This window comes from Falco naumanni, chromosome 12 (assembly GCF_017639655.2).
Source record: "Falco naumanni isolate bFalNau1 chromosome 12, bFalNau1.pat, whole genome shotgun sequence".
Lineage (NCBI taxonomy): Eukaryota > Metazoa > Chordata > Aves > Falconiformes > Falconidae > Falco > Falco naumanni.
This window is the reverse complement of record NC_054065.1, coordinates 22,777,091-22,797,830: the sequence shown is the minus strand read 5'-3', so window position 1 is coordinate 22,797,830 and position 20,740 is coordinate 22,777,091. Positions and strand designations below refer to the sequence as shown.

Below are 20,740 nucleotides of genomic sequence, written 5' to 3'. Positions count from 1 at the left end.
GGCAGCGACCAGCCCTCCACCGGCCCCGCTGCAGAGGAGACGGCCATGCACTGCCAGTCTAAACCACCACTGCCAGCAGCAGCTTCTCAGCACCTTTTAAGCAAGTCCCATTTCCCCTCTGGGAGTTGGCTCTGCCACCCCTTCCCAAACTGCGGCTGGAGCAGCACAAGGCACCCTGTCCTGGGGGCTTCCTGAGCCCCTTATGCACAGCCCCCACCCCGCTGCTGCTGGCAGCATCCCCCACTGCTCGGCCAAGTCCTTCTTCCCCCATCTCGTCTCCTCGCATGTCGCCCCACATGCATTTGTGTAAGCAGGAGCTGCACCCCAGCCCTGTGCCCTTGTCCTCCTGCAGCGCCAAGGTGCGACACCCTCAGGGTGCCCAGCCCTCGGGGGGAGGCTGCAGGGAGAGGCCTCAGGCACTCGGGTGGGCAAAGCTTCAGGCCCGCTCTGCTCCTCGCTGCACCCCAGCCTGCCGCTTGCTGCTGGGTACACGCTAAACGTGAGTGATAACGGACACGGTGCCACGTACCACTGCAGAGCGGGCGCCCGCGGGGGGCCTGGCCCACGGCGCTGCACAGGAGGCTGCCAGGCTGGAGCAGGGCAGAGGGAAGCAAAAGGCACTGGTCGGACAAAGGGCCCCCAGCGGCATCTCCGGCTGCACCCCCAAGACAGGCCGTCCGGGGGTAACGAGCCGCTGAGGCCAGGGAAGGGGCAGCGCTCAACAGGCCGCTGCCGCAGACAGGCAGAGAAACGGTGCCCACCAGCCTCTGGGGCGTCAGAGCTGCGGGGCTGTGGCTGAAAAGCTGCACGCGAGCCGAGGGCCGCTGAGAGATGCTCTCCAGCCTGGCAGAGGCCATCGACACCCAGCCGGGGCCGAGTGGGCTGCGGGCAGGCTCACCAGCACATGCTGCCGCCGGGGGAAAGGCCCCCTCATGCCGCATGGGGGGCTGGGCACCACAGATTGCAGCTCACAGCAAAGCCCATGCAGAAAGCACAGACCCAAAGAAATCAACAAATCTACTTTTTCATTCTATCGCTAAAATCCCTACCATAAATCTCACCAGAGAGGAAGTTTCTCTTTCTCCAGCTTCCTATGCAGTGTCCTTGAGAAAACAAATGACACCACACTCGGGGAAAAAAAAATAATCCTGTAGCAGTTTACTTCGCACTTCCCTGTACCTTGTTATGCTGAGTGCTTCATTTAGAGAAGGCTGACCTCCCCAGCCGCCTTCATCCCAGTGCCCTTCGCTGCGGGGACACACCAAGGAACAGGTTTAGCACTGGAGAGCGGAGCGGGGTGGATGTTGCGGCGCAGGTAACCCTGCCAACTCAGCATCCCAAAGGTGCGCGGAGAGTCAGTGCGACAGTGACTGCTGTCTGAGAGGTGATTCTCTCAGGAGGTGTAGGAGCTGCACTACAAGCACAGCAGCTGTGGATACATCCATTAAAAGCTAACAAAGTTACAGCCCTTGTTTTTCATGAGATGCGATTTCTTCCGTAGGTCTGGGCAGGGGCCCTGGCTCACCTCACAGCAATTCTACCCAGTGCCAGTCTTCAAACATTTTGTCTCCCCAGCTTTTCTTAGTAAGACAGAAAGAACATTACAGAGCAGTTCATCAGGGTGCAATGAATTACCACTCTAAGATGCCCTAAGCGCGTTACCTGCCTTACCCAACCACCCACAGGAGAACATGGAAATCTATAGGTTTATTTCACTGTGTTTTACATAGACTCACTAATTCCTGTGAACAAAATGGCACTGGTTTGTTTTGCTATCAGCCGTTAGGCGTAACAGAAGGAAGTTGGAACGGACTTTGCACTACTTAACAATTAGCAAAATAGAGGTGCGCACCACAGGGCTTCGTAAGAGCCACCAAAGAGCACACATCTAGAACATTTCAAGTCATAAAAGCCACGGACAAAAAGCATTGATTAGGTAGGAAGGATTGTCTTCAAGAACCAAATGTAAAGTTCAGAAACCCAAGGTCTGAATTAGGCTTAAAGGTTTTGTTTATTAAAGGAATACATGTAAACACCAATACAATATAATACATGTTAAAGGGCGGGGGGGGGGAGGAAGGGGGGGGAAAAAAGATAGAAGCAGGATTTCTTTGTGCAATTAGCTCCAGACTGTGCTTCCTTTAGCAAAAACATTATCTAAGTCAGTGGCAAGGTTATGAAAACCCGTAGCATCTCAAAGGCTCATTTTGGGCAAGCTGTCTTGCCAAGTGCTTTATTCCTTCTAGTCTCCATCTATTAACATACTTGAAAAAGAAATACTTCTGTGTCATTAACTACACCAAATGCCTTGCAGTGAGAGTGACTGGTCATCTGGTTTCTGCTAGAACAGTGTTTTCCTGCTGCTGCTCGCAGAAACCAGCCTGTGCTCCTGTGCTATCTTATCCTGCCTTTACTTGCAACTGGCACATGGGCACAACCTAAAGAAATGAGCATTTTAAAGTAACATGGAAAATATTTTTCCTACAGTTATCACCAGGCAAATGCAATGGGACAAGAGGATCAACATGAGCAACGACATTATCTGGTGGCCAGGCTAGGGAGCCCCAGGGATGGAGTCAGGTGGCGAGGGAAGGGAGGCTTCCCTTGAGCAACGAGCCCTCTCCAGAGTCACAGCCAGGGCAGTGCTGGAAGGAAGCTCTGGATCAGCTCGGTCTCCGCATTAGAGATTTCCGACCCGCTCGGCGCAGGAAGTTGTTCCTGTGGCTCACCTGAGGGAGTTCCTGTTATGAAGCCACAGGGTGGTAGGTTGAAACACAATTTCTGAGAGTGATGTAATCTTGGACAGCACTCCGTAGGCAGTGATACTAGTGACCTGGTTACAACCTGCAGTGTTGTTACAGCCCCTCTGATGGCCTGGTGATCACAAGAAAGGGAAGAGGGGAGTGGAATAAATTAAAAAGGAAAAAAAAGTTTCCAGATTTCCTTTGTTTAAGTGAAGCATTTTCCTTTTCCACTTTATTTGAATACACCGACCTGGTGTCTAACAGATGGAGACTGTACAGATGCACTTTTGGGAGTGCCCATAAAATACACTGCTAAAATACAAATGGAGGGATACTTTTTTTTTTTTTTTTAGTTGTAAATTCAATAATCATTTCTGTCACCTCACTTTCCCAAAGGAATTTGCCCTTTGTCCTCCGGATAAAGCTGGGGAGGAGAAGAAAAAGAAGAAGAAAAAAAAAAAAAAAAGTGAAAGCAAAAAGAACATTTAGGAAAAAACCCATAGATTCATAGTATGTACAAGCATCTCAGCGTACCGCGTTTGTACGTCAGGAACCCATACGAGCATGGCTGCTCAGCAGCAACAGCAGTGCACAGCAAAATACTCTGCATGTCTCATATTCTTCTCCCATTCTCCAGACCTTCCTAACAAACAAACAGGTCAGCGAATTGGCTCACACCCAAGTCTTACCCACTAGGGTTTGCTCAGAGATGTCACTTAGTCATTTGGCATGAGCGAATCCCAGGCTTCTTCCTGTTCAAGCAGCAGAGTGGGCGAAGGCTTTCTTTGATTTATTAAGACTATTAACAAACAAAAGGAGAGTTCAGAAGCTTCCTCAAGCAGAAGAACACAAGCAGAAAGGTTTTTTCCTGAAGTAGCAGCTAAAAATAGGACACTTAGAGGAAGTAAAGTTCATTAAGTGATAAAGTGGTGGCTGCAGTGATGAAAGAAGAGTTTTTCCTTTTTTAATCTATACATTTATTTAGTATTATGTTTTCTTGCTCCTTATTAGTGCTAAAGCAGTGTTTATCCAGCTGAGGAAAAGAAGATTTCCCTTTCTGTAGTGATTTTAACATGTAGCTCATCAAATACAACGGAGCCTAGAGTTTTAAATAGACATTGCCAGCCAACAAAGTACAACAACTGACAGCATTATTTGCCTTTTATATGCTCTTTCCACAGTGGGAAGTGATATGCCATTTTCAAGACACATTCCACAGTATTATGCAACAGCTTTCTTAATTTTTAATGGACATATTTTTAACGTGTCAACTTTTGCACAAAGCATTTTAGTGTTTTATTCAGCATATACCATTAATAAATTATTTGCTCCTTCCTCCCCCGGCTCCCCACCCACCCACCCCACCCCCCAAGCTGCACTTCGCACAGGGAAATGGTCTATTGACACTACAAAATATACTTCCAACTGGCACAGACTATAGACAATTCCACCATCAGACAAAGCACCAGGAGCACATTCCTGTTTCTACTTACTGGACAAGCTGGCAGTGCTGAACATGCTGCCCAGGAGTTTCATCACAAACCACCCTTTGGTGAAAAGACTTACACACACCTAGCAACCAGTTGCCATAAAAATAAGCTAGCACCTTGTACAACCAGTGATTCCTGTTAAAAGTGTTCACTTTTGGCCTGATTGCTCCACCGTTCGTTAGTCATCACATCCAAATGGTTTGAGACATCCAAAGGAAGCAAGTCGGGGTGCTTCTGTGCCAGAGAAACTTGTCCACTTGACCTGAGTTTGTTCAGAGGGCACGCATCTCTCATCTCAGCAGATCTGCCCATTCTATAAGGGCAAAAAATGGATGAGATTTGATGTCTTCAACACCAGCAACGCCAGCACCAAGACGCTCCGCAGGATTAAACTGCAAAAGCTTGATATAAAAAGAAATATATATATATATGATTCAGTGAGTAAGAACAAAAACAACTGCTTAAAAGTTCCAGAAAGGTCTAAGGTAAGGGACATCCTACCGTTTTGCTCCTCTATGAATTACTTTCAAGAGTGCGAAAGCATACTTGAAATTCCTAAAATCCAGTAAATGGAAGAAGACTCTCCTTTCCTTGAGTCTCAGTGTTACAGTCTTCAGAGACTACTGATCACAGCATGCAATTCCCTGAAGCACTGCACACTGGGACTTCATTTCAAGTGTAACCTCATTTTAGAAAAAAAAAAAAAAAAGAGAGAGAGAGACACACAGCAGCGAGAGCCTGCTTCAGTAGAACTCTGGACACTTCGTTTACTTCGTGTTAACCTTTGCTCACACCACTGCGTTACAGCTACATTGGGGTCTGTAACTTTCCATTTCACAAATTGTGAGTTGGTCCTAAAATACCAGGATGTTACAGCCAGTTCTCTATTTCCTAAAAAATAAAAATAAAGTTTTAAAGAGTCCTACAAATGGACTAAAACTGAAAAATCAAAACCCCAGTGAAAGAAAGAAAACAGCATAATGCCTTCATGGAAATTTCCTAAAATTCAGCACCTCGTTTACTTTTCAGTTGTACATCACATGCTGAATTAATGTGAAAAGGAAATCACAATATTTACATCTGTTTAAAGATACCAATACATATAAAAGGGAATGCAAAGGTAATACTCCAAAGAGACTAATAAAGACACATAAAAATATTTTGCGGTTTTAGAGAACTGTTTATACTCTATTCAATTAGAGCCAGTACAAAGGCATGATTTCTTGCTTGCTTTTTCTGCAACAGCTAATAGGGTAACTTCTCCCCGTTGTCACTTGGAACAATGTGTATTCACATCTTAATGCACTCAACATCTAAGTGAGTCCACATCCATAAACATAGGCATTTACACATTTTGAGATGGCTCTGCGATTTGCAGTCATAATGTCACATAGTAAAGGTAGCTTGGTGACAGTGAATAGTGCTGCTTTGATACCTTCCACAAGCCAGCAGAAACCAATGCAGCCAGGGTCTCTCTGCCTTGTGCTGAAATACAACAGCAACAGCACGGAGAAGGTAAGAACGGACACTTATTTTCTGCAGTTTTTACTTCCAGAAGAACTTTACTCTCAGAAAGCAGATGCAACACAAACTGCAACAGATACCTGTTGAAAAGTCATGTTGCATATTTTGTTGGTAGTAAAGCCTGGAGGTGCCTGAAAAAAATACTGGATGCAAAATACCAAACTAACATAAAAATAACAACTTCATCTTTCACCAGAAATAAACAGATCTCTGTTTTCTTAGAAGCTGGCTAAATGAAGTCACCTGCACTGGAAGCCACAGCAGGAGACAATGTCTGACAGAGTTTTCTGTATAGCTGAACACTGATCCCAGAGAGTTATTCTGTGATGCTTTGACCTGTTTACCCTTGGCAGTGGGGGGAAGGAAAGTCACAATGACAAATTGCTATCCATGCCAAGAGAGCTTTCTTCCTTTTCCTGACAAGGCTTCCTCAACAATGAATGGCAGCTTCCTTGGATAGTCACACAACAAAAATGTGATTTACTACTTCATATAGCCGAACCTCCACCAGATAAGCCACCACCCTACACTAGAAGGCCTAACCTAACAGGCACGGGAGTGACTGTTCTCTGAACAGATGTGGCCTTGTAATATATCTGCGAGTGGCAGAGATATATTTGCCACTTAAACTGCAAATGCCAAAAGAGCCACACTTTGGCATATTTGAAAATAAGACAATACATTAGTCTGCAGTGAAGAACAACCCACATTGGCAGGGAGAAGTGGACTGGGCCACTTCATTTGTCTTCACTTCTGATCTTAATGGAAGGAATTCCCTTCATCAAGTGTGTGGTTTTGCTTTCCCTTAGCCATTTGAGTCCTGCAGTACCTGCGGGTGAGGGTAACAATTTGCTACCGTCTTAACAACATAAATCCAGATTATACAAAAACGGGCTTTTTCTTTAGTCACTTTCCTTTCTACCTCTGCCAGAAATACACAGACATGTGCTTCCACTTTCAGTGATTTGATGTCACCTAGTCAAAATAGGAGGTCCAAGCATCTAGTTCCATTTCCATTAATTGTTTCACAGTAACGGCACAGAAATCAATCTGTCACTAGGTCTTTTGACTCACTGAATTTTCAAAATCTCTTTCCTTCATTTTCTTCAAGAACTGTTTTTTCTACTCTGTTCAAATCTACATCTAAGTGATGTCATTATTTATGCATTCACTAGAAATATGCTGCTCAAAGATGAACACCACAGTTCACATATATCACTTGTTTACTCAAGTGGCATAGGTCGGATCCAGGTTCCACTTTCTCAGTTGTGTCAAAATTAACTAGAAGGAGGACAGCATTACCTGAAATTCAAGACCCTGTACTACAAGTTTATTCTCTCAGTAGTCATGACTACCTAAAGCTAAGAGTAAACTAAAACCAGCAGTCAATACTATTCCCACTAATTTGAAAATGGTGTCTCAGGCTGGAAGGTTGTCTATATTTTAAGGTTTCCTACTCTGCCTTTTGTCCAACCATATCTTCTTATTACCAAAGTCCTTGTATTCACAGTTTAAAGTACTTTTCTTAACAAATGGCATCCAGAAGGTTTCCTGGAGGACAGCTACAGATTTTCAACCACAGTAAGGTCATAACTTCTAATCAGTGTGTTACAGGTTTCTCTCTGGCTGAATTGGCATCAACATTTTTTAGTTTAATTCAATTAATTACAAATGTTTCCATGATCATTTAGGGCAGAATTCCTAAAATGTTCATCCCTCACCAGCAGGTGTTTCCAAAGTACTCAGCATTGACCAAACCTGCTCTTTGAAGAAATGGCAGACACTCCAGTTTTCTACAGAGACACCTGGCAGCAGAAGTCAAAGTTTCCAGATGCAACAAGACAGCTGGGCAAAATTCATCAGTGCTGACAAAAGACCCACCCGCTTTCCTATCAGCAGCTTTCTGGTTTTACATTTACTTTACCAGAACTTAGGTCGTAAGTATCAGTTCTGTCTATACATGCACATATAGAAAACAAATTTTCCCCTCAATTACCTGCTGAATCAGTGATCTGGCCTCCTTTGATACATGGTCTGGTATACTCAAAGAAGTGTGAGTGTTTATTCCTGATGGATGGCACTCAAGCAGAGACTGGAGAATAAAAAAAAAAAAAAAAAAGAAAGAAAGAAAGAAAAATCAAAGCAGGCAGATACATTTAGGAATTGACAAAGTGTAGTGTTGGATTATCTCCTAGCACACATGAAAAATAACACACACAGAGCTAAAATTCCAGTGATTCCTAGTATGAAGTACAGATTCTGGGAGGAACGTCTACTGGCACTGATGTCCCTCTGGATATATGGTTTTAAAGTATTTATGTCTTTGTGCTTGTGCTCTACTGCTCAAATTTGAAGAATCTGGGAATTTGGTAGACTTTGCTTTCTTCATGCAAAACTGTCAACTAATCACCAATTTGATCTCAAAATACCAAATTAATGTGCAACAGCAACGTACAGCTTCTACACTGTCCCAGGAAATAATACTGAAACTATTAAGGCAAAAATTTGGCAAATGTACAGATGCAATGTTAGAGAATTTTGATTTCACTGTGGTTAAGACGGTAGCATGGGGTTTGGTTATTTTTACAGTCCTGAGCTTGATGCAGCTTTATAAAGTTGTTCTGCTGAAGCATATTTTGTTTCTCTGGTGTCATGCAGACCAAGCAAATTGAAGATGCTCACGTCAGCAAAGCACATCTGAGAAAGACAAGTAAGGAAATCACAACTGGACACATCACTTGGGAGAAATTACTGGCCAAGAGGTCAGTTTTATCAAGTAACTTGCCCCCAGCCCTACCTTCCCAGTGAGGAGTTCAAAAAGAATGGCACCCAAGCTCCACCAGTCACAGGCTTCTGTCTCTTCTAGGATAGCGCCAACCTCTAAACATGAGACATTTCAATTAATATTAAAAAGGTCAGTTACACCTTCAGAATTAACATATATTTACAAGGTGACTGTTTAATGCTGACAGAACATATACTAAATACCACAGAGCTTTCATTATGCCTGCAATTTAGTTAGCCCTTTAGCCACCTACAGACCGCATTGTTCAAACACAGCAACACTATAGATTTCATGCATAATTCGCCTTTTCTGTGCATACCTAGGCATTTTCAAGACTTAGGCTTTACATTTAGGATTATTCTCTACTGGACTAAAACTGGACAGTGACAGACAGTAAATTAAAACATATTTAGAGAATCTACCCTGGTCAGAAGAGCTGGACTGACCAGAGTGGCCTGAAGCATCCCTAAAAGCAGCACAAGGGAGGTTATAATAGCCTACTGCATGCCTTAATTTTGTCTTAAGAGGGCAGGATTCATCTCATGGCTAACCCACACCCTTTGCTGGAATCACCATGGGAGGCTTTTCGCAATAGCCTCCCTTGTCTGTTGAGAACCAGAGAGAGATGCTAAATCTACTTCACATCGCCTAACCACGGCCAGCAACTGCGTATTGCTACAGCTCAGCCCAAATTGTACCTAGGTCTGAAAAGTTGTTTTCCCTAGCGTCCAGCCAGCACCCTACACTCCCTTACTGCCGTCTGTGAACAAGAGCCAGCGGACAGGTGAGATGGGAGTTACGCAGTCCCTTGCCGTACACATCACTTATTCAATAGCATGATGCATGTAAAAAGCTTGGCCTTCACTGACTCAGGCGTGAAACTACAAAAATTACTAAATACAAACACATCACACTGTCTGCTCTAAAACAGGCAGAAAAACAGATTGCAATGAAGATGAAATCTTCATTTTGACTGTCAAAAAAATGCAGAAGCTGCACTAAAATAGCTTTGGTGGCAAAAGCCACACCAGCTTCCCAGCAGAGGACAACAATTAGCATATAGTCACATAGTCGTTGCTGTGAAAAGCATTGTGGCATGTTCAAAAAATCTTGCTCATCATTTTATGGAGCTTAGCATGAGCGTGGCCAAGGAGAACTACAGATGAGTCACACGCCAGGGTCAGGGAAAGGAAGGCGGTAGCCTCAGACCTCCCCAGATGCAGAGCTGCACACACACGCTGAGCACGGGGATGTGCAGAGGGCTGCCCCCTTGGGCAGCTGCCACACAAACTGGAAGATGCTCAGCACCTTATAGCACTAGGCTGAGGTTGCTGTTGCAAGAGCAATGAGGAAGGATGGCTCAGATATTGTTTCTTTAGGTAGGACATCCCTCACATTGAAAAGTTTATTAGTGTTAATGGTGCCTGAATGCCTAATACATCACTATAAGGGTGCCACACGTTAGAATTTATTCCATTCTTTACAGATTAATACTTCTACCAGCACTGAGAAAGTTTTATAAAGATATAATGGCAGCCACAAGAGAAACTCTATCAGATTAATTACATGCATTTTTAAAATATTTAAGATCCCAGGCAAGCATCCAGATGAAGCTGAGATTATGGTAAATTTGGGTAAATGAATAAGAATTTGGGTTAAAAAAAAATCAAGATCAATTCTTGTAATTTAATTTTACATTCCTTCAGAAAGGCAGACCTTGTAGGTAACTGTCCTTTAAAAGAGAAAAAGAAAAAAAAACAAACTCAGGCCTTTCCACATGAACCAGCTGGCAAAAGGTTTTTATAGCATCTCATACTAAAGCCTACTGAATGGAAATGTCCTTCCAGCCTGATTGTGATTTCCTAGTGCTGTATATTCCAAAAATGTACATTCAAAACCAAGATAACATTAATGGAAAGTAAAATCTAAAACCAAATATTTGAGGCTTCTTTAGAACAGAGTTTTATTTCCCATGTGGCTTTAATCCTGTAGGTATTCCAGACTAAGAGAGCTTTCCTCCAAACAAGTGAAGATTTTTACGTTTAAATTCCACACTTATTCCAGAATAAGGACAGTAAAGCCAAGAGTTAATTGAATACTACATTCTCAGTTCCTATGCTACCATTAACTGCCCCACCCTGACACATCTTAAATTTTAGATTAATACCACAAAAGGAGATAATCCATTCTTCCACAAAGACATTCAGTGGAGATGGGCCTCTTGAGTTACAGCCCAACATAAAAAAATATTCTAAAGGTGAAAAAACCATCATTCTGAGCACAAGGAAAAGAAACATTAAAAAAAAATATCTGAGTTTTGGTATTATTTCCTTTTATATTGGAAATCAAAGATGCTGATCCAGTTCTCTAAAGCATCGAAGTTACTACACTGCCGCCTTTTACAGAATCACACACACTGTTCATTACAGGAAGTCGATACAACCTCAGTTACTCCACTGATGAAGAAAACGGACAGAGTAAGAGTTAAAAAATAAACTAGAGTCCACTTCTTCAAAATCCAAGCTCATAATTTCAACTGTAAGAACACTTTCAATATATGCCAAGTCAAAACAAATGTCATTGCAGATGTTTTAAGAGAGCAGCACTGAACTCTTCCATCCACTTGTGACCGTGACCAAATTAACACAAGCGGGATAAATTAAGAACAGTCAAGTAACACAGATTTCTCCCTGGGCTGAAGGGCTCTGGCTGGGTTCCTATGCACACAGCAGAAACTGCATGGCAGGTCATCTGAACGAACACAGAACAGAAAATGGAAAACTCAGCTGAGGGGAACATCTGAATATCCTTTTTTTTTTTACAAAAACTAAATTTTGCCCAACTTTTCTCCTGTTACTCAATGTCTGCTTTCCTGCTGCCATCCGTAGGTCCCAAAGCTTCCTTACTTCAGCTTAAAATAAATGTTTCCCTTAAAAAAAAAAAAAAAAAAAAAAAAAAGAGAGAGAGAGAAAAATCACTGTGAATACTACACATAAACATGTGTTGTTTACATTCCCTTACTTCAAACAGGTCACATTACTTCTGGTGCAATATGCTGATCATAATAAGTTGTCATGGTTTAACCCCAGCTGGCAACTGAGCACCACACAGCTGCTCGCTCACTCCCCTCATAGCAGGATGGGGGAGAGAATTGGAAGGGTAGAAGTGAGAAAACTTGTGGGTTGAGATAAAGAGACTTTAATAGGTAAGGCAAAAGCCACACACACAAGCAAAGCAAAACATGGAATTCATTCACCGCTTCCCATGGGCAGGCGGGTGTTCAGCCATCCCCAGGGAAGCCGGGCTCCATCACGTGTAACAGTTACTCGGGAAGACAAACACCATCACTTCAAACGTCCCCCCCTTCCTTCTGCTTTTCCCGGCTTTACATGCTGATCATGATGCCATATGGAATGGGACATCCCCTTGGTCACGGGGGGCAGCTGTCCCAGCGATGCCCCCCCAGCCCCCTCGCTGCGGGGGCGGTGTGAGAGGCAGAAAAGCCCTTGGCTCTGGGTAGGCGCTGCTCAGCAGTAACGGGAACACCCCTGGGTTACCAGCGCTGTTTTCAGCACAGATCCGAAAACACAGCCCCATACCAGCTACTGGGAAGAAAATCAACTCTATCCCAGCCCAAACCAGCACAAAGGTTCAGGATATCACATCAATATTACTGCATTTTATCTTGACTACACATTATGGGAGAATTTAGAAACTATAGATTAAGAAGTGCTTTCAAGTGATACAGAGTAGCTAGCTAATGTAATATACCATACAGGGCATATGGTGTTTTCTTTAAGCTTTAATATTGCAATCAATCTGAACTACAATATCTGCCTTCACTAAGAAAACATTTTCATCTCCATCCATCAGCAAAGTAATACAGACAATAAATGGTAGCGACCCATAAGCTTAAGTGAACAACATGGGGATACTTGTGCCAATTCTTTACTTCATGAACCTTGAAATGAAAGACCTCAGCCACATTTGTACAAACATAAATGTGCGCACACGTGTGCACAGTGTTGGTGTTTCTAGGACTAGCAGTACAAAATTTGCAGAAAAAATATTTCTATCATTCTCAAATACAAAATCCTTTTAAATCTGAGAAATAAGTAGGATGAAAAAAAGCATCAGTAGTTCTTCCAACTTTACTGCAACAAGGGAGAGCGCTTTATTTTTTCTCCCTTCCGGATGCGTGCCCATACAACACCTAGCACCAAGTAGTACATGTCAACAGGAGTGCTAAATTCCTGCACGGAAGCTATTTCAAGAGCAGCCGTTGGGGTAACCGAAGGGAAGGAGAGATCAGTAGAATGCTACCAGGTTCAGATAGAGACAGAAGCTACAGATAAACACCTTCACTACCCAGCGCTGTCCTTTCCTTCCAGAGCAGTTGGTCTCAATTGAAAGGCCATTTCTTTATGGATTCCGTACTTATCTCAATATTTGCATTATACACAGCAATACCTTACACTTCCTGATATGGGATACGTAGCTAAGAACATGCTGTATTTTAAACAAAAGTGCTATTTCTAAAGTAAAAAAGCAGAACCTCACCTCTCTCGAACACACATCCTCAGTCAAGTTATTAACTGTAACACCAACGCTGATTTTCTCATTCTTTCTACAGCACCTTAACCTGAAATATACCCCTCATGCTGAAGGATTTCAAAGACTTTTACTACCACATCTCAAACATTTTCTCCCAAATAGTTTCCTCCAGGGCTGACAATAAGGCCTTCTGACCAGCACACACGAACACTAGTCAACACAGAAGAAACCAGGCTTAAAGGTGGACTATGCAGCTCAGGCCAGATGGCTTGCAAACCATCAAAACTAAAAACTCCATGAAAAACTTTGTAGGATAAACTGTAACATCCAAAAAAGTGCATCTGAAGTCAGCTCACAAGAAAATAGACTCCAGGTGGAAGTGCTGCTTCTCCAAACACCTAAGAGTCACAAAGGACTTTGCATTCAGGGGGTTTTCCTGGAATTAAGGGAACCATTTCACTCCTGGTGACTGGTAAGAATTTCAAAAGCTGAGGAAGCCCTTTCCCTGCCACCGTGTTTCAAGCAGGAACAGCATACCTTCAAGTATCATTTCTGCACAGATAAGAAAACAAGGAGACCCTCCTGAACTACCATCAGGTGTCTGAAACGGTTCAGGAGGAAATGGACTTGTCCAACATCCTGAAAACATCAGACACAATGTTTTCCCCTTCTGTGGCCATTTAGATAAACAGTATTGCATGAAAAACCATTAGAGTCGCTTCAGAAATTCTATTTACCTTACACTCATTTGATTCTAAAAGCTTACTCTTTTATCATATTTTAATATCTATATATGTAAAGAAGCATTTGCAGAGACTCAAGTAAAATGAGTCTCAAGCTAATTTACTCTAGGCGGACTCACTCAGCCAAGATATCGTAAGATACAGTCACTAAATAACACATCACACAAGCAATCTGGCCATAATGCTTTGCCTAAAATGCTTTAGCAATTTATAAAACACAGTATTGAACCATCTATAGGTACGTATAAAAAGTTTATCATGGTCTTTAAACAATAAAGTAGTGAGGCAAGTCCAATGAACATCTGCTAAGATCAAATGGAGTATGAAAATGGGAGGTTTCATCTTCAAGGTATTCAAAAAACACGTGAGCATCTATGTTCCTCTTCGGAAGAAATTTCCTCATGTCGCTAAAAGAAAAAAAAATTAGGAGAAAACTGTGTCCTTTCTTCCTTTTAGAAGCCCAAGATGGAATTAAAACTTCCCTCTAAAATAACCAGGTGAAGAGAGACTAAGAAACATTTCACTGCTCTGTTATCAAAACAAAGCAAAACAAAGCATAATTAACCTTTCAGCTACCTATGTTTATTTTCAAAAGGCATCTTCTATACTATCTTCAAGTTTTAACCCCACCTGTAATAACAATATAATATATATTATATATATAATATATACAACAGCAATAATAATAATAAATAAAATTTTAAAAGAAAAATAGATAAAACCAAAACCAACCACACCAGACAGGTCAATTACAGTTTCTTCCAGAGTTATTAACTGGCTTTTATGTCAGCCCGACTGAAATACCAGGGTTTGTTACAGATCAACAGCTTCAGTACATCTTACTGCTTGTTCTAGTTATGGAGCCTCTAAAAAACCACAAGAACACGTACTTCACCTCAAACATGCAGTGTACTTACAACAAGCCTGAGTGCCAAACCAGATCAGATTGTTTTCAGAAAACACCCGATTCTCTCGCCAAACCTACACTTTCAATTACCTACTCCGGGTTCATGGCATCTCGCTATTTTGGGAGCAGTCAGCTGTTACTATTTTCTGCGGGACACTCAGGTGTCTTTGGAGAGCTGTACTACTCCAAATGGTTGTTGCAGAGTTGTTACTCCCAGCCTCACAGTAATCTGTACTTTTTCTGCAGCTCCAGACCTTTCCTCGTCATTCATGCCAGCAATATATTTTTCACATTAATGTTTAGTCCTGTTTCCTATTGCCAGGGCTTTTCAAATCAAGCTAGCCCAATCCTTCTGTCTTTGCTGCTCAAAGCTCATTCACCTGCCTTGTTTTTTCCTTTCATTTCTAAGATTATCCTGAGACATTGATGTCACACAAAAAGCTCGGACAGAGTCAGAGATACAAACCTGGGAAGTCCAGTCTTACACTGTAACCACGAGACCAGCCCACCCCTCGACACCTCTCAGGGTCAATGGCACTTTAATCTACCACAGTTATTTTGCTTCTTAAACAATCTACTCAAATTAAATTCCTATAATACAGAATAGCAGATTTAATGAGCCTGCAAACTCCTACTGAAAAACACATACACAAAAAAATAGGCAGGTTTTCCAGCACCAAACATCTATTTGGTAAATAGAGGCAAAGCATTTTTCCCTTATTCAGTAACTAAAAATTATAGCATACAGGCTAATAATAGCAACCTAGCAATTTTTATTTTCATGCCATATGTTTTAGGTTATCAGCTGCACTTTGCATCTGTATTTTCAATTGTCTAAGAGGAGAAGTGACATCTTCATTTGGGAGTACAAAAATCAGGTCTTTTTTGGAACAAAATCCTTTACCCACAAAGCCTTCTTTTCACTTAGATTTTGAGCTGTGTTCAATTAGTAGCAAGTTAGATAAAACCAAATATACCATATATTTATGTGCAGGCTTCTGTGAAGGCTAGTTTGTGTAAATAAGGCTTGATTATATCACACAGCTTATGAAAGCATCAGAATAATACGATGCATTACTGATGGCCAGTTTCCTACTTACATTTTCTATGAAGCTAAGCTCCCTTTGGCTTTATGATCTCAACAAGCAAATCTCCAGTTTTAAGTAAACACAGTCTGGTGAAAAGTCATTGTTTGGACAAGAAAGAAAAAATATTCCAAAGGCAGCCCAGTTCTAAAATCTCATCCTCCAAAAACACTACAGGGATGCGACAGAACACATCCCTGCTGCTGGAACCAGAACTCAGAGTGTAAAAACACATCGCATTCATACATCATATTTACGTAATATGTTAGACCAGCAAGCTGCTTCTACAACACAACACTTCACCCGTTAAGATGGAAAAAGTACTTAAAAGATTTCTTTTTATGAGTAAATCCTCAACTTAATCTGTTTTAGTTGAAGACACTAGGCTGTGGCTGTAGACAATTTTGTCTTTCTCACAGGTATTAAGCATACTGTGAAGGATTTTTTTTTAAAGTTACTAATTTCATTTTAAAAATCATGACTATCAGGAATGGAATATAATTATTACTCCATTTAAAAGGTAACATCTCTTTATATTTAAGATCACAAAGTTGGCAAAACCAATACTTAAGTAACAGAAGGTGATCATTTGCATTTCAAAATTCATCTATCTTGCTTTTCCCTCAATTAGACCAAAACATGTTGATTCACAGGTTTGTGTGTGTGTTTGTTTCTTTTTTAAACTTATTTATAGAGCAGAATAATGGCCCCCCTGCTAGGCTGGCATTTGCTCAAGTTTCTGTCTGTGTAAATTGAATCTGTTACTGGAATTTTCCCCCCTTCAGAATACCAAGGCACATTAACCAAGAGATAAAGAGATACATTGCTGATACTATCAGCCAACAGGCAGGTGGATAACTAGGGATTTTTTGTTAGTTTTTGTGGGGTTTTTTGGACAAATATGTGATAAGAGTTCTCAGGGGGCATGGAGGGCAAAGGGCTATTTAAACAGAAGTGAATCATTCTCATCTGATCTGCTAATAACTTTGTATTCAGACATCAGCTGCTTAGCATACTTCAAAACATTCAGAAAACAAGATTACTATAAAGAGGAAAGTTAAAGAAAAAAACCCCACATAATCCTCACATTAGTCACCTTAACCGTATTAACACAGCAGAAATTCTCAGTTACAAGTGCTTAATTTCTTCTTTAAAAGCAAATAGGTTATTCTTGGCCAAAACCCCCACAGTTCTACTTGAAGTGGTGTTGAGTTTATAAGGGATGATTTATAATCCATTATTTCCCTTGTGGGTTACAGAAACAACATTTGACTTATCATAGGTGAACAGCAAAGATTTAGTTTGGCTGTTAATCAAAGTATAGCACAGGCGCTACTTTTAAGCATCTGCAGATAGCTTTGTTGTTGCAGGACTTGGTTCAGCATGAACTTTTTTTTTTTTTTTTTTTATTGAGTAGAACTATGCAGCAGTAAAGAGAGTTATCCAGCTTTACCAACAGATTCAACAGCACTATAACACACCATGACTCTGAGCGTGCGAGTACAATTCTTGATATGCAAATCACTGCAAATAAACCGCATCTTTCGTCTCCAGTTCTCATGTGAAGTTAGGCAAATCAGAGCCAGCAAGTGCAACCGCAAAATCCATTAATGGTGCAATGCCACCTGCCGGCAGGAGTGGAGAAGTGCCGCTCCCTGCAACCCATTTAGCCCCGCGTTCAATTCATGCACAATATAGAACGACAATTTCTATTCCATACAAAATTAATTGTATTGATCGCAGGGCATGGTATGCACATTCTTAAACTATCCTTCCCTCATCTTTTTGAATCTTCTCCATTTATAATGTTTGCATTTGTTCGATTATTTTATATATATACACTGCATAAACTCTCTATGTATGCCGTCACGTTGCTTCTTCTCTTTTTGTAGGATAGCAAGAGCTGAGCAAGTCCTTGCTATTCACCATGGCAAGGATCTGATCACTGTTTCGGTACCAATACCACCTTGCTTTGCTTCAATACAAGGTTACAACCTGGGGTACTGAAAGCCTCAAATACAAGCCCTAGATCCCGCAAGCAAGCTCCACGTAGCTGGACCCCTATTCTCCCCTGGGTCTGAAAAGCTTCAAAATTAATACTTTATTATCTCTAGCCCCTCCAGGAATTAGATTCTGATATATAAACTGTTGAATTTAGACTTCATGTTTTCCTGCAACCAATAAAGCAATTTAAAATTTAAATATGTCCTCAGGCACTTCACTGCTAAGCATTTTCTAACTTGTGCTGTAAAAAAGTAACACCTGAAACCTCATTCAATTAAGTAGATAAAATTGTTCCAAATACCTTTTTACACCTTTCACATAACTCTGCAATACAACTTCCTACCTATTTTAAATTGAAGATATCCTGCAATCTATTTAAATTTCACATTCACCCTCTCCTTTTTCTGCCTCCCAAATTCGCTCCTCAAAAATCAATGCAGAAAAAGAACTGCATCCCAACACTCATCATCTGTCCTCAGTCTCCAACACCAGATCCTAAAAAGCCGTGGTTTGATAGACATCCTCTTTCTTGCATACTTTTAATGAGTGCATTTAAATAACAAAAAGTTGAAATCACATAAGACATTATCACACCCAAATCCTATTCTATCCCAAACTCTGATGAAAACACACACCAAGCTAAATCATGGAGACAGAATTTTACAAGGCAAGTTTCACTGCGTCCTTCAGTTAAGTGAGAAAGGGAGAGGGAAGGCTGAGTACCGAAAGGTAGGGCAACACAGCACACAATACTGGAAATATCAGGAAAATTCAAAACAAGAGACTCACTTTGAGTCACTTTATTTAGTCACTGTGTTGCATTATGATAAGAAATCATATGCATTATGATAAGAAATCATAAGACCTGATGAAATTTTGTGAAGATCACTTCTTGACCTCTACAAAACTGCAGCCCTTATTTCAGCAGGAAAAAGCAAGCTGTGAGCAACATTTACAATCCGTTTTAAAAAGCAACGTAAAAATAATTAAAAAAAAAAGAAGAAAGAACTTGCCAATTTCTCTTAGTGTACTGAACCGAAGCACAAGTATAATTTCAAAATCCTTATCCCAAGAAGGAGCTTGAGGAGCAATGCTCTCATGATACAGGGGAGACATGGGTTCCAGGGACATGGTGCACTCCTTAGAATGAAAAATGATCATCCAAATGACATGGGGGGGTTTTCCCCTGTAACATGGGAGTCTAAAGAAAGCCCACTAATATGATTATTTTTTTAATACTGATCAAAAGTTCTAGAGCAAGATCTACCAGCAGCAGTAGCCTGAAGAAAGCTGCTTTGGACTCAACTAAACACCGTTACTGAACATACAGGTATTAAATCATTGCTTAGAATAGAATGGCACTTGAGTCCAAAATATATTTTGTATTGCTAAGTTACACCAATTATTACTCTCCTATGCAAAAATTATCATGAAATAGCTATACTAAAATAAGAGCACACTTTGCAGAGATAACACTGAGATCAAGAAAGATGAAAGGTAAGAATCATAGAGCAGTATCAATTCAGCCATCTTACATACATCTAATATACACATTTGCGAATTTTCGTCTTGTAGCTTGCCAGTTACAGACACACAACACAAACTGCAGCCTGGGGTAAGGCAGAGAGGGTGGAGAGGAAAGGACAACTTCACCAAGAAAAGCGCCGATGGATACCACGCCTGTGCTATGAGATGGAAATAATGATGGTGCAGAAAACTTCACTCTTACATTTGGGGAACTTCTAAATATTATTTCAACTGCTTCCTAAACACTTAATTACTACAAGAGTTGGCTGGCTGGGGCTTAGGGGGCAAAAAAAAAAAAAAAAAAAAAAAAAAAAAAAGCCTCTCTTTGGATCCTCATTAAAATATAGAAAAATTAAGCTTTGACTTTCACAGCTCATTAACAATGACAGGGGGTGGGAAAAGGCTGCACTTCCATCTTTGCTGCTACTCAACTAGGAAGCGCTTTGAGGCTGGGTTAGGGAGGCAGGAAAACACCTCTTTCTAGCGGGACGTCACACACATTGGCAACCAGAACGCATTTCTATTTAAGAACCACAAGAATTGCTGGGATTACCCAATTTTCTTGTTCCTGAATAAACACGGGGTGAGGGTAGAATGAAGGTGTTGAGTTTGTTTGATAGGTAAAAAGAATTATTTTCTGTAATACCTGCCCTTTCGACTTGCACCTGGATAGAAAACATTTTATTTACTATTTATCTCAAAAGGCTGAATTTTTTGTTGTGATCCTACCACCTTTATTCAGAAAGTTCCTTACTCTATTACAGTTGCGGGACTAAGTCACAGAATAAACACCTGATGCCAAACTAAGTACAGAACTCCCATTGCTGGTACCTTTTATTTTAATTTTTTCTAAGCGCATTTGCAAACTGTGAGCTTGAGGACTACCTGCACGCCAAGTTGCAATGCCTAGCCAGACCTCAGGCTCAGCAGAAAGAGTATGTTGGCATTTCAAACCCAGAATAAAAAAGAGAAACTGAAAATCTGAGTAGTCTTCCAGTAGTCATTTCAACTCTAAAAGTAGGGGGGTTTAAGCTAGCTACGAAATTTTTAAAACATGAAGTTATAAGTAAAAAGACTTGATTTTTGGCTGTCACCACCATTTGACCACTGTATTAACAGAAAAAAAAATTGGAAAAAGGAAAAGGACGGCAAAGTTTCAAGTTCCATCCTTGCTATAAAAACCCAAGAGATATTGATTTTATCACCCTCAGGACTGATGAAAACAGTTCTAAGAAAACAGCGCTCTAAACTATTTCAAAGCCCACTGTAGCTCATCACAAATGTCAGAGGCATCTCTGAGCCTATTAGGGTTGTACTTTTCAAACTGCTTTTTATATGTTCTTTGCACATACAAATTTTTGTATTTTTAAGGCTCTT

The 20,740-nt window shown here is 41.1% G+C and overlaps 1 protein-coding gene across 9 annotated transcripts in view; it reads right to left on the bottom strand.

Moving 5' to 3' along the window:
• Positions 1–1,992: 1,992 nt before the first annotated feature.
• RPS6KC1 (ribosomal protein S6 kinase C1) overlaps positions 1,993–20,740 on the bottom strand; it is a 91,212-nt gene continuing 72,464 nt past the window's right edge. For 5 of the 9 annotated variants that reach the window (XM_040611552.1, XM_040611554.1, XM_040611556.1 and 2 more), the window contains 3 exons: positions 8,556–8,638; positions 7,755–7,850; positions 1,993–4,635 (listed from right to left, as the gene is read on the bottom strand). In XM_040611552.1, coding sequence (XP_040467486.1) covers positions 4,525–4,635; positions 7,755–7,850; positions 8,556–8,638 — 290 coding nt within the window. In that variant the 3' untranslated portion in view covers positions 1,993–4,524. Of the gene's footprint in view, positions 4,636–4,928; positions 5,720–7,754; positions 7,851–8,555; positions 8,639–20,740 lie in introns of those variants that run through there. The other 4 variants (XR_005830330.1, XR_005830331.1, XM_040611555.1 and 1 more) reach the window with 4 other exon arrangements.